Below are 12313 nucleotides of genomic sequence, written 5' to 3'. Positions count from 1 at the left end.
AAATCCTTCAATAGAGAGTCCCACTGCATCTGGAATACAGCCCAAGTCCTTGCCACGGCCTCCAAGGTTTGAAATGAACTGTCCCCACCTTACCTCCTTACTCGCTTCTCCTAGCCCCCATTCTCCCTATGTTGCAGCTACATTAACCTTTTTTCATTTCCTGAAATACACTAAGCTGAAGAGAGAAATGAGGGAAAAGTTTAAAAAAATTACTCTCAACTTTTTCTAGACTAAAACACTAGAAGATTGATGGTTCTAGCAATAGAATGAAAATGCTGAGAAAGACAACCATTCTGGAGATGACAGAAAGAATACAGTTTGGGGCAGGGTGAACACGAGACAGGAGCAGTACGTCTATGGCAAGATATCACTCAGATCAATCCTTTACAAATTGCAGGCCACAGACTGCCAATGGACCATGGAATTTACTCGGTGAGACACAACCAGGATTTCTGCATTTTAAACAGATGACTGCATGTCATGTAGGATGGGTGAGCGTTGTTTACTGAAGCTATTTCAGTTATACACACATCATTATGTATCATGACGTGTCATGATACATAATGGGTTTCTTACTATGGGTTAATACACAGCAAAACAAATAGACTATTAGAAGGATGTACACTGCAGGTAGTAAAACACGTTTGATGAATTAATAAATGAATGAATAAAGGTAGTTCAAGCTATGGCAGTAGAGATAATCATTCAGAAATCATGCAGAAAGAAAGACAGTCCCAAGGAATGCCCTCCTGGAAAGAGACAGGAGAGGAGCCAACAGAGAAGACCAATAAGGAATAGTGGCCAAGCAATTAGAGGCTCAAAGAAAGAGCTTTAATGCTATGGAAAGCTACAAAGACTTAAACTTTAACAATTTAAAAGCATAAATTATTAAAATTGTTTTTAGATCACAGCCCCTCAGAGTATCTGAGCCGAGGTATGTGTGTACTCCCTGGTAAAGTGCTTGTGTGGGCAACACTCTGTACATCGTATCACGAGGTCCACAGGTCGTCTGCAGCATTCCCAGACATCCCACAGAGGTCCCTGGTTAAGAATCCCTACTTTATAATATCCACCAGATTGGGCAATCACAATGTAGATGGATGTCAGGGGTGGGCTGCGGAGACATTTACTTTACAAAGAGGTAAGGATAGAGACTCACCTGCAGAAGGCTGAAGAATGACAGAAAAGGAGGAAACAGAGAAGGTAGGCAGAGGGAGCCCTCAGGAGAGGCCAGATTAACCGTGCAGGAAGGGAACACAGCTGAAACTCGAGAGGAGATTTCAAAGGTCAAGAGAGGATGTTTGTTTTAATAAGAAAGATCTCACACTAGGAAAATATTCACCTCAAAACATAGTGGAGACAGTGCCTTCATAACAGACACAATGTGAGGAGGATCATATTCTCTTTCGTCTCATTTGATTCTCTGCCATTTGATATAAAAGAAAGAACTACCTGTCAAATATATTTCCCATCACTACTTGACAGGTAACAGCTGATTTCACAGGAGAGCAGCTATTAGGGAAGACCTAATATTGACAAAAGCTCCCCCCAATGAACATCTTCAAGTACTTAAAAGGCTTTTGAGGAAATTCAGCCTTACCAACGTAAAGGAAGTTGTATTAGTTCAGCCTTTCCCACCTGTCATCTACTATAGTACTGCCATAGGTCAAACAAAACACACCTGTCCAGAAACGATCTGGAAAATTATTTTTAAAGTTATTTTGTACCTAGGAGTTCATTTTTTAAAAATTTCTTGTTCATCTGTATTTTCAAACTTTTCTAAATAAATATGTATTACTTTTGTCAATTAAAAGTTTTTTAAACATTAGTTTAATTGGTTGGGTGTGGCAGCTTATGCTTGTAATCCCAGCACTTTGGAAGGCCGAGGTGGGCAGATCACTAGGTCAGGAGTTCGAGACCAGCCTGACAAACATGGTGAAACCCCATCTCTACTAAACATACAAAAACTAGCTGGGTGTGGTGGCGTGAGCCTGTAATCCCAGCTACTCAAGAGGCTGAGGCAGAAGAATCGCTTGAACCTGGGAGGTGGAGGTTGTAGTGAGCTAAGATCACACCACTGGACTCCAGCCTGGGCAACAGAACAAGATTGTGTCTCAAAAAAAAAAAAAAAAAAGATTAATTTCCAACTCAGGATAACCACATACCATGGAATTCACCTCCTAGAACAGTCACACCATCTATTACGGATTGTGAAAGTTTCTCACTGCTGGGCCTAGGAAAGAAAAGGAAGAAGATAATATATCCCATTCTGAAACTGGCAGGATTACCGGTTCTGCAAGCAAATGCAGAAATTACATGTTACAAATTTCAAAATAATAAGTTCCTTCTATCTGAAGTGAAAGCTATAAACTCTGAAGATACTGGTAAATTATAAGCATTTTCCAGTAGCCTTTCACAATCTAGTTCTTGGGAAAACTGTGGCTTTAAATGAATTTAGAGAACAGATATAAAGAACACTCTAACCACATGATACCCAAATACCTTTTGAAGTTTGACCACACCAACATGTCTGAACTCTAAGAACAGTAACCATAAATACTAAGTATACATGGTGTGTATAAGACTGTACTTGTATTAAGCCACCAAGGATATAGAACTTGTTTTCTATTTTGTAAAGTTAGAACAAATTATCTGAAAATAAAACAGATTACAAAACTCCCTTGTAGGAAAAGATGTTTTATCACTTACATTAGTTAATAGTGTGGGATGGCTTTACTGTGGTGGGATAATTTACTTCGGAACATAAGTCACTTGGCTATTTCTGCTACCATCATCAGTATCTGGAAGACCCTCTGGTAACACAATAGAGGGTTAAAAAAAAAAAACACCAGTCTAGGCCATTGGGAGATTGAGTAGAAATTTCGTTTTGAAAGAATCTCAGGTTAAAACTAGATCTTATGCAAGAAGAAATGCTACTGTTACAAAATACACTTTTTATCTAACATTTTACAAAAAGATATATTTTTGTTAAGGCTGGCAAAAGCTGCAAAATGTAACTATGTGGAAAATAATATTGTATTTTTCAGTGAATTCCAGCATGGGGAAAATGATATAAATATTTGAAACAATAACATAGATTATAAAGTAAACCTTTAAAATTAATGAGTTCAAATCACATGTTCTGACTGTAGGGAAAAAAAATAAACCTACAGAGGGGGTGGGAGACATTATTAAGTGCTTTTCTTGTGTCAGGAAGTATTTTACATACATTATTCTATAGCTTAGGTTTTGGAGTGAGGGTTCAAACCAGTCAGCTCCCAACACCAAGTTGCAGTAGTGACTTAGCTACAATATCCTACTAAAAAGGCCATGCAGATAGACATGCAACTCAGGGTAGTTCTACTTTACTTCTTTCCATTTGTCTTGGATATTAAAATTGATACAACTGTTTATATCATGTCTCCAAAGCTGCTTTTTTTTTTTTTTAAAAAGTAACTCTTATCATCACCTGGTGTCTCTACCAACAACTACAAAGGCATTTTGTTGCAGATTCACAGCTTCTTTCTCGCTGATGTCAATAAGCACTCTCTGCATATCTTGTTCCTCAGCGTTTGCTAAACAGGTGGCATGTTCCTCCCAGGATGGTGCCAACATTTCACCCAAAGGATCAACCAATTTTACACCATTGTCCTCCTTAAAAGAAAAACAAACAATAACCAATCTGTACATACTCATGAGGCTGAGTTGAGAATAGAACTCAAAAGCCGTTTCCCCTCAACCAAAGACAGTGATGACTAAGCAGCTTCAACAATAAACACCAAATATTAACACTAGACCCTGGATTAGGTATTATATATATATAGTTATTACCTCATTAAATCTTCTTCATACACATACATTAAACTAATAATCCTGTCGTTATTCCAATGTTACTTTGAAAAAAACTGAGCTTCAGAGAGAGGTTATGTTAGGTGATCTGCTTATGATCATACAGCTAATAAGTGTCAGTACTGATATTAAAACATCGAGTCTATCTGACTCGCCTAACAACACTATACCACACTAGCCTTTGTAAAAAGGTTATGATCTGTGCATTCACTATCAATAAACTGACCAGGGCACAAGTGGAGCAGAATAAAGGCACATGGAGACCCTGCTCACTATGACTCAGAACTCCAAGAATACACTGGCCAGCTTGTCAACCAGCGGGTGGGACAGAAACTGAAAACTGGCTCCCAACACCGATCTGCTCAACTTCCTAGAAAGAAAATGTAGTTCACATAGTGAATGTCACCTGAAAGAAAAGAGAATTGTTTTGAGAAATGCCTCTGGAACTAGCAAGAAATATGAGGCTCTTTGTATAAGTCAGTCAATCAATTACAGTGACTCACATATTTAGACATTTACACATTTTTAGTGATAACACATTTGGACAAGCAATGCCCTTATTTGGGGGAGTAGGAGGTTAGGATCCTTCACAGACCTACCCCACTTTAACTTGCTGCTGATTCAGCTACAAAGGCAAACATCCCACACCCCCAGCAATCAAATAGAAGCATATTACTCAAACCTGTATTAATGGCTTATAGGCCATACAGAATAGTAACACTGTGTCAAAAGGTTGACTAAGAAAAACAACCTAAGTGCTCATAAACAGATAAATGAAGAAAATATAGTATATGTATACAACAGATTATTCAACCTTAAAAAAAATACTGCCATTTGCAACATGGTTGAATCTGGAAGACATTATGCTAAGGTAAATAAGCCAGACACATGAAGACAAATACTGCAGGCTAGTAACATACATGTGTTAGGTAAAAATCTGGAACTCATAGAAACAGAGAGTAGCATGGTGGCCGCCAGAGGCTACGGGGTAAGGGAAATGAGGAGATGTTGGCCAATGGGTACAAACTTGCAGTTTTAAGATGAGTAAGTTCTGGAAGAATAACGTACAGCCTGGTGACTGTAGTTTATAATAATCTCTGCCCTTCCCCACCCATCCCCAATATTTTTAATCACTGCTAACTTAATAAAGGAAACACTTTTCAATTACTGAAAATGTCTTTGTCTTAAATCAATCAATTTGGAAGGACATTGTTATTTCTTCAATATGGACACTCCAAAAAATGACAGTCTCTTTTTATTCTTACCACAACCTCTAAGGAATTACAAACTAAATGATCACGCTCTTTAAAAAAAAAAAAGTTGTTTCACATTCAAAGGCACATATAAATGAGAAGGCCCATTCCTAGAATTAGAATTTGTACTTTAGGTCAAACTGCTCAGACATTAAGGCTTGATCTTGTAAGTGATGGTCTCCTTTATCAGGGTACTAAAACCATTACCTCAGGATTGTGGGACGCTGTTACCATGACTCCTATAGTGGATTTTGTCTGTTTGGACCTCAGAGCAGCTAATAATCCCATGCGAAACATGACATGATCAAGATGTTCTGCCTTTGTTCGAAATCCAGCAGTCCCGTATTGAAGAATCAGTCCACTGGGCTTGGCATGTAATGCTGAGTATTTTGTAACGGCACCTAAATCCATAGCTACAAAATTAAGAAATATTATTTCAGGCATAACAAGTAATCTCTCAAGAACCATATGCTTCAAAAATTGCCACCCCAAACTATTAAATCTGTCTCATTCTGAACCTCCTTAAAGAACCCTATGTTTAAGAGAGCAGTGGGCAGGAGAGTAAGTCCTGTGGGTAAGAATTACCAACTAGGAGATCTTGCCCAACTTGTACGGTCCACTCCTGGGCAGCCACAGGGCAGATATCAGATTGTCCCCAACTCTCCTCCCATTTTAACTCCAAGACTATTCCTGGACCCCAGGCACACTTAAAATGGCCCACTCTCAAATAAAATGAAGATTTTATACCTATTCAGAGACTCCTATGAGCTCAAAGATCATTTCATTTTACAAAAGGGGAAACTAAATTAACATGGATAGCTGGTGATGGACTGAGGCCTAAAGTCAGATTCTTCAGTGGACTGAAACTACATACCTCCAAATATCTGAGAAATCTTTGTAGTTCTTTTGCTATTTCTCCCAAGCTACAGATACATATTTTCAAAGGAAAAGCAAAAGGCAACAGTTTCTTCTCCAAGACTACCCACATCTTTTTCCATTTTCCTAAGGACAATCAGGACACCCTTCTAAAATGTTTCTCTAAAACCAGCAGTAGCTTCTTCCTCAAGAATGCCACTTTTTTCCTTTACTTTTAAAAACCAAACATCGGCTGGGCACGCCGGCTAGCCTGCAATCGTAGCAGTTTAGGAGGCCGAGGAGGGCGGATCACCTGAGGTCAGGAGTTCAAAACCAGCCTGGCCAACAAGGTGAAACCCCGTTTTTACTAAAAATACAAAAAATAATAACAATAATAATTAGCCAGGCGTGTTCGTGGGTGCCTGTAATCTCAGCTGAGACAGGAGAATCGTTTGAACCCAAGAGGTGGACGTTGCAGTGAAATGAGATAGCACCACTGCACTCCAGCCTGGGTGACAAAGTGAGATCCTTGTCTCAAAACAAAACAAAATCGGCCTTTAGCCCACTAATACTGCTTTCTGTGGGATACTCCAATTAAGTGGAACTTGGGGTTTTCAACTTCAGGCAGTAGCTTTCCTTCAGTAGTCCATATACTACGCATTTCCTGGGTCAATTAATTCCCAATTAGCCCAGAGATGAGGAGCAGTACCCCAGCTGTAGCCTCATAATCTTGTTTTCTTTATTGTCCTTCATTGCTTCAATGAACAGAATTTACAAGAAATGGTGAAAAATACTTGCTTTTGTCCAGCTGGAAAAAGCTGGCATTCAGCAAGCTAATTTAGCTCATGCCAGTGATCAAATCTCTTTCCTAAGGATGAATACATACTTGAAAAAACTGAGCAGCTATGTGTCATGATTATTCATAAGGGTGTAAGCCAGTGCTGTTAACTCCAAAAAGCCGTTAAAAAAAAAAAAAAAAAAAGGCCAGATAATAAGCTTTCACCCTTCCATGTGTTTTAGGTCCTACAACTACTTTCAATGTGGCTGCGAATGCCTTTACTGAAAGCATATTTGCCAAATCCAAAGTCCTCCCTAAGAAAGTTAAGAGTATCTATCCCCTTCTCTCCATTCAATCTTCAAACCTCCTCGGTGCCTCTCTCCCGCCTGCCCTGGCATCACCGCACCAGATTCCCCGCACTCCACCGTGAGGTCCCCGCCGGAGACCGCGGGCCCGCCCAGCCCGCCCGCGAGGCTCAGGGACCTGTAGGTGTGTCCAGCGCGTTCCGCCGCACGGTCAGGAGCCCGCCGGCCCGCTAGCCCCTCGGTCCGGCCGAGAATCCGACTCGTCCCGCTCCCACCGAGCGCCTGCCGACCAGTAGTCCCCCTTCTCAAATCCAAGCCTCGAGCCCAGCTTATCTCAGTCAGGAAGCCCCCTTCACCTCCACGAAGCGAAGAAGCGCTCAAGCGGCAACGTAGGCACCCAGGGCCGGCCCTCACAACCGCAGACGTGGCCCTGCGTGGCTTCCGGCTTGTCACCACGCCCCCCTGCCAATCACCGCGGAGGAAGATCCGCCGGCCCCGCCCCCGCCCCGCCGCCGGTCGCGCGCAGCTCGCGCCTGAGGAACTGCGGCTGCGGTTCCAAGCGGTCTCTGGGGCTGTTTCCATTGAATGACCAGGAAGGGTGAGGCCCCCGCGGTGGCCCGGGGGTTGGGGTCGAGGGTTGCGGGCCCTCGGAGCACTGCGACCGCGGAGACGCAACCTCTGCCTCCAAATCCGGGCGTCTGGGGGCGGCAGGCCCCGCGCCCCTGGGAAGCTGGGGTTCCTTGTGGTCTTCGATCGGGGCGGGGGTGGGGAATCAGCCCTGTCGCTGGGCCTCCGACATGGCGACTTCGCCTACCGTGGTGCCGCCGGCGGCCCGCATCCCCCTCCACGTCGTCGAGGTCATCTCCCAAACCTTTGAATCCGGGAAGCCTTCTCCAGCTGCCGTCTCCCCGGGTATTCCCTTCCCCCAGCTCGCTGTAGACATCTTTTATTTAATGGCCTCTGAGAACCCCCCTACCCTCTCAGCCTGGGTCCCTCGAGGCAGAGGCCAGTGAATCCTAAACCTCCGTAGCCCTGAGATGCGGCCCTGGCGAAAAAGCCACCCCGGGGGAGTCTGCGAGTCCGGGACTGAGAGGTGGCGACGGGCGCTATGGGTGACGCCTGGGCTGGGGAACCCCGAGCCCATCCCGCTGTCACTGCGGCCTCTGTCGCCGCAGCGTCTGGCTACACCCAAGCCCGCGCCCCGGGTGGGATCGGAAGCCCGGCCCCAGCCTTTACCAGAATTCAGGCTTGCAGAGCGTCTGCAGGCGTCGGCCAGCCACCTGCAGCGGGACGATTCCAAACACCTGTTGAACGTGCAGATTCTCGGATCTAGTGCGGGAGGCGGGAGCCCCGACACGCGAAATATGGATTTTAGCGGAGTGTTTTAGGGGATGTTATGCATACAGTATTAGATTTTGCAGTGAAGAAATAAGGCAGAAGAATATAAGTGTCCGGTTTGTGTCCCTAGCTCTCAGTGCAAAGCGTCCCTGCAGACCTGCTTCCACGTAAAGGGACCTTCGGGAAATTTCGCTGGACACCGCTGGCATTGACAAACCCAGCGTCCCTGGCTGGGCCTTGTGAGGTTTTCAGGCAGGTTGATTTCGCGGCGACATGTCTGCTTCAGTGAAAGAAAGCCTTCAGCTTCAGCTACTGGAGATGGAAATGCTGTTTTCTATGTTTCCTAACCAAGGAGAAGTAAAACTTGAAGATGTAAATGCCCTGACAAATATCAAGAGGTATTTGGAAGGCACAAGGGAGGCGCTGCCACCAAAAATCGAATTTGTAATTACACTCCAGATTGAGGAGCCCAAGGTAGGTGCCCTGATTTAAGTGTTTGCCAGGTGCGTAGTTTTTAACGGAAACATCTGGAACATGAGCTTTCTGTCAAGGAAATAGAAATATTCAAGGTGTATTATTTCCTTTACTTGTTTGAAAGTAAGATATGGAATGCCCTATAAATTGTTTTCAGTAAATATCTTGAATTTTATATAAACATACACACCTTTTAACAAATATATCTGGAGTTTTTATTGAAGCTATCTCGAAGTCTTATAATGCCATTATTATTTTGTTCACTCATCCAGTTGAACTACCTTTCACATGTATCGCGATTTTCCTAAATCTAAGTATCACCTGCAACAAAACTGGCTTTTAAGGAGTGAATGTTTTTTTATGGCACCATAACAAAGAAAGCAAATATACCGATGAAAAAAATCTAAAGACTAACAATGAATTTACCTCCATCTTCTGATCCATTCATCTCCAGCAACATTAGCATAGCATAGGTAACACGTGGACTGGGCAATTGAGAACCACTGTTTTAGCTGTTTCCTACTCATCCTTCAGTTGCCATTCTCTCAGAGGAGACTTCCTGGTTCCCCAGAATGGAATCTGTCCTGCTGGTTACACACTTCAGTGGAACCCTCCACTTTTCCATGGTAATGCTTCTCATAATTGAAATTAAATACTTGCTATGTGTAATTATTTAATGTGTGTCTCCTTCACTAGGCCCTGGACTTCATGAAGGGCAAAGATAGTGTCTGGCTTACTCACTTTTTTATCCCAGCACAAGGGCACCTGGCACATGTAGTTGTTCAATAAATGTTGAAAGAAGGAATGCATAAAAGGAAGGAGTCATGTATGTAAGGTACCTGGTACACAGCTGACAATAGTAGCAATAACTCATTTTTCAAAATCATGCAGTTGCTATTGATAAACCAGCTTATGTGATGTTATGGTATTTAAATCTATTTGATTTTCATTTTAAGGTGAAAATTGATTTGCAAGTGACCATGCCTCACAGCTACCCCTATGTAGCATTGCAGCTGTTTGGACGGTCATCTGAACTTGACAGACATCAGCAGCTACTTCTCAACAAAGATCTCACTTCTTACATAGGGACTTTTGATCCAGGTGAGCTCTGTATATGTGCAGCAATCCAGTGGCTACAGGACAACAGTGCATCCTATTTCCTGAATAGAAAGCTTGTGTATGAACCATCTACACAAGCAAAGCCAGTCAAGAACACATTCCTCCGAATGTGGATCTACAGTCACCATATATATCAGCAGGACCTAAGGAAAAAGATTTTGGATGTTGGGAAAAGGTTAGATGTGACTGGATTTTGCATGACAGGAAAGCCTGGTATAATCTGTGTGGAGGGTTTTAAAGAGCACTGTGAGGAGTTCTGGCATACAATTAGGTACCCCAATTGGAAGCACATTTCCTGTAAGCATGCTGAAAGCGTGGAAACAGAAGGAAATGGCGAGGACCTGCGCCTTTTCCATTCTTTTGAAGAATTACTCCTTGAGGCCCATGGTGACTATGGATTAAGAAATGACTATCACATGAATCTGGGCCAGTTCTTAGAATTTCTTAAGAAGCACAAAAGTGAGCATGTTTTTCAGATACTATTTGGTATTGAAAGCAAAAGTTCAGACTCATAAAAAGCTATTAAGAGGACTATGTTTGTAATTTCACTAAGTCAGTATTTCTGTTAATAAGACCAAAATAAAAAGGCTAGTGGCTGTGTACCATCCTCAGTGCAAAACCTAGCTCCAGAATTTTCACCTGGTAATGAATTTCAACTGACAGTGAAATGAACAGGTCTTGAAACTTGATAACAGTGCAATTGTGATGTTATCTCTAGGTTGTGTTAAGTCATTCAGAAACTATTTCATTATAAATTAATAAAAACAATCCATTTAACCTGTGAAGCTGATTTGATTGACGAGGAGTCCAAAGCCCATAGCTGACATCAAAAATCAAACTCCAGTTATGAATCCAATAATATGAATAGCATTTCTGTTTCACATTGCTAGCACACATGTGACACACCCACTTGTCTTTCATTATTGGAAATCAAGTTTAAAATGAGAACAGAAAGGAAGGACAGATTTACTTCATTTCTTACTTTAAACTCCTATTTCGAGTGTTTCAGTAAAACTAGATCCTAACAGCAGTGGCAAAGGACTCAGAAATGAAGTCCCAGGAGTTATAAAGATGACACACAATGCTATGTATTCTTCTGGCTGTTTGTATCAGTTAATGACACTAGCAACGTCAATACCAGTATTCTTAGCTTAATTCTTATACACAAAAGATAAATACATGGTTCTTTGTCTACAGAGTATTCCTTTCTCAATCCAGTCTTTGCCTGTGTGCCAGTATGCATTACTATACAGGATAAGAGAGTGTTGAGGGGACCAGTGTGGATGTCTGTATCATTGCCTTATGGGGAAAAAAATCTAATTCTACAGTTAGGTGGTGTTAACTGCCATCTCCTCTGAAAATTCCAAGCTCCACAGGCTTCACCAGGCTTTTCAAAATGACAGTTTATTTTAATGATAAAAACCCCTATTTAAGTAGCTCTTACCAAGCCTTTTCATTACCAGGTATCCATCCCTCCCCAAGTATTTCTGTGAGTCTCCTGTGCTAAGAGATGTCCTGAGCGGCCTCCACAGCTTTCCCCATTTCTGTGGTCTCTGTAGGTACTGGTGCCCTTTCCCAGGAGGCATTCCATTCTCCTAAGTCCCCTCAAGATGCCAAAGCTGGGTGCTGGGATTTAGGAAGATGCAGGGCAACACCTCACTCTCCATCCTGTGACACATCCTGTTAGATGTCAGATAGTGCTGCTTGTGCTGGGGAGCCTACAGAACTCCTGATGAAACTACCTTCTGGTTTTACCCTCTGTGCCGTGGATGCAGACATGTCCTTGGGCTACAGAGAGGACATGATGGACCAGAAAGCCCTATGCCCAGGAGGTCTTAGAACTGGGTCCACTTTGTACTGCCTCTTTCTTCTTAGGTCACAATGAGTTTCCTCTCAGGGCACAACTCAGATCTTCAAGCCATGGCTCACTGTGAGCCAGTCCTGCCCTGCCAGGTCCTTCATCTTGCCATTCATGTTTCCATCCTAACCTTGGTTGTGCTGAACTCAGGCTGGAGCCTCACACTTTGCCTATATGCAAACAGAAGAAATAGGACTTACATTGCCAAAGAATTATTTCTTAATGTTTGCCAGAACTAAAAACAAAGTATAGGAATCTTTTTTCCCACAGTCTCTGCAAAACTATCAATAAGTATACTTAGCATTTACAAGTTTTTAGGCCTTCAACAGATGTAACTCCATTAACTTTATTCCTTTGAAATGAATCATTATATGCCATCTACCTACCTAATAGAGGCTTTTTTCCAGATTACATGAGCAAAATTAGCTACAGAAAGATAAGTGTAAAGTAAAAGAAATTCTAGGTTTTTTTTTTTTTTTTTTTT

The 12313-nt window shown here is 42.3% G+C and overlaps 2 protein-coding genes across 5 annotated transcripts in view; one reads left to right on the top strand and one right to left on the bottom strand.

Moving 5' to 3' along the window:
- Positions 1 to 7493, bottom strand: part of PGM3 (phosphoglucomutase 3) — a 28031-nt gene extending 20538 nt beyond the window's left edge. Inside the window, exons 1-4 of one of the 4 annotated variants that reach the window (XM_017515766.2) lie at positions 7373 to 7493; positions 5310 to 5514; positions 3470 to 3654; positions 2166 to 2233 (exon numbers count right to left, since the gene is read on the bottom strand). In XM_017515766.2, the coding sequence (XP_017371255.1) occupies positions 2166 to 2233; positions 3470 to 3654; positions 5310 to 5513 (457 nt within the window). In that variant the 5' untranslated portion in view covers position 5514; positions 7373 to 7493. Of the gene's footprint in view, positions 1 to 2165; positions 2234 to 3469; positions 3655 to 5309; positions 5516 to 7372 lie in introns of those variants that run through there. The other 3 variants (XM_037733964.1, XM_017515765.2, XM_037733965.1) reach the window with 3 other exon arrangements.
- Positions 7494 to 7507: 14 nt separating this feature from the next.
- Positions 7508 to 12313, top strand: part of RWDD2A (RWD domain containing 2A) — a 5762-nt gene continuing 956 nt past the window's right edge. Inside the window, exons 1-3 of the mRNA XM_017515767.2 lie at positions 7508 to 7638; positions 8509 to 8852; positions 9809 to 12292. Coding sequence (XP_017371256.1) covers positions 8652 to 8852; positions 9809 to 10486 — 879 coding nt within the window. The 5' untranslated portion in view covers positions 7508 to 7638; positions 8509 to 8651 and the 3' untranslated portion in view covers positions 10487 to 12292. The remainder of the gene's footprint in view (positions 7639 to 8508; positions 8853 to 9808; positions 12293 to 12313) is intronic.

Source organism: Cebus imitator, unplaced genomic scaffold (assembly GCF_001604975.1).
Source record: "Cebus imitator isolate Cc_AM_T3 unplaced genomic scaffold, Cebus_imitator-1.0 Scaffold558, whole genome shotgun sequence".
Classification (NCBI taxonomy): domain Eukaryota; kingdom Metazoa; phylum Chordata; class Mammalia; order Primates; family Cebidae; genus Cebus; species Cebus imitator.
This window is presented reverse-complemented; position numbering and strand designations above follow the sequence as displayed.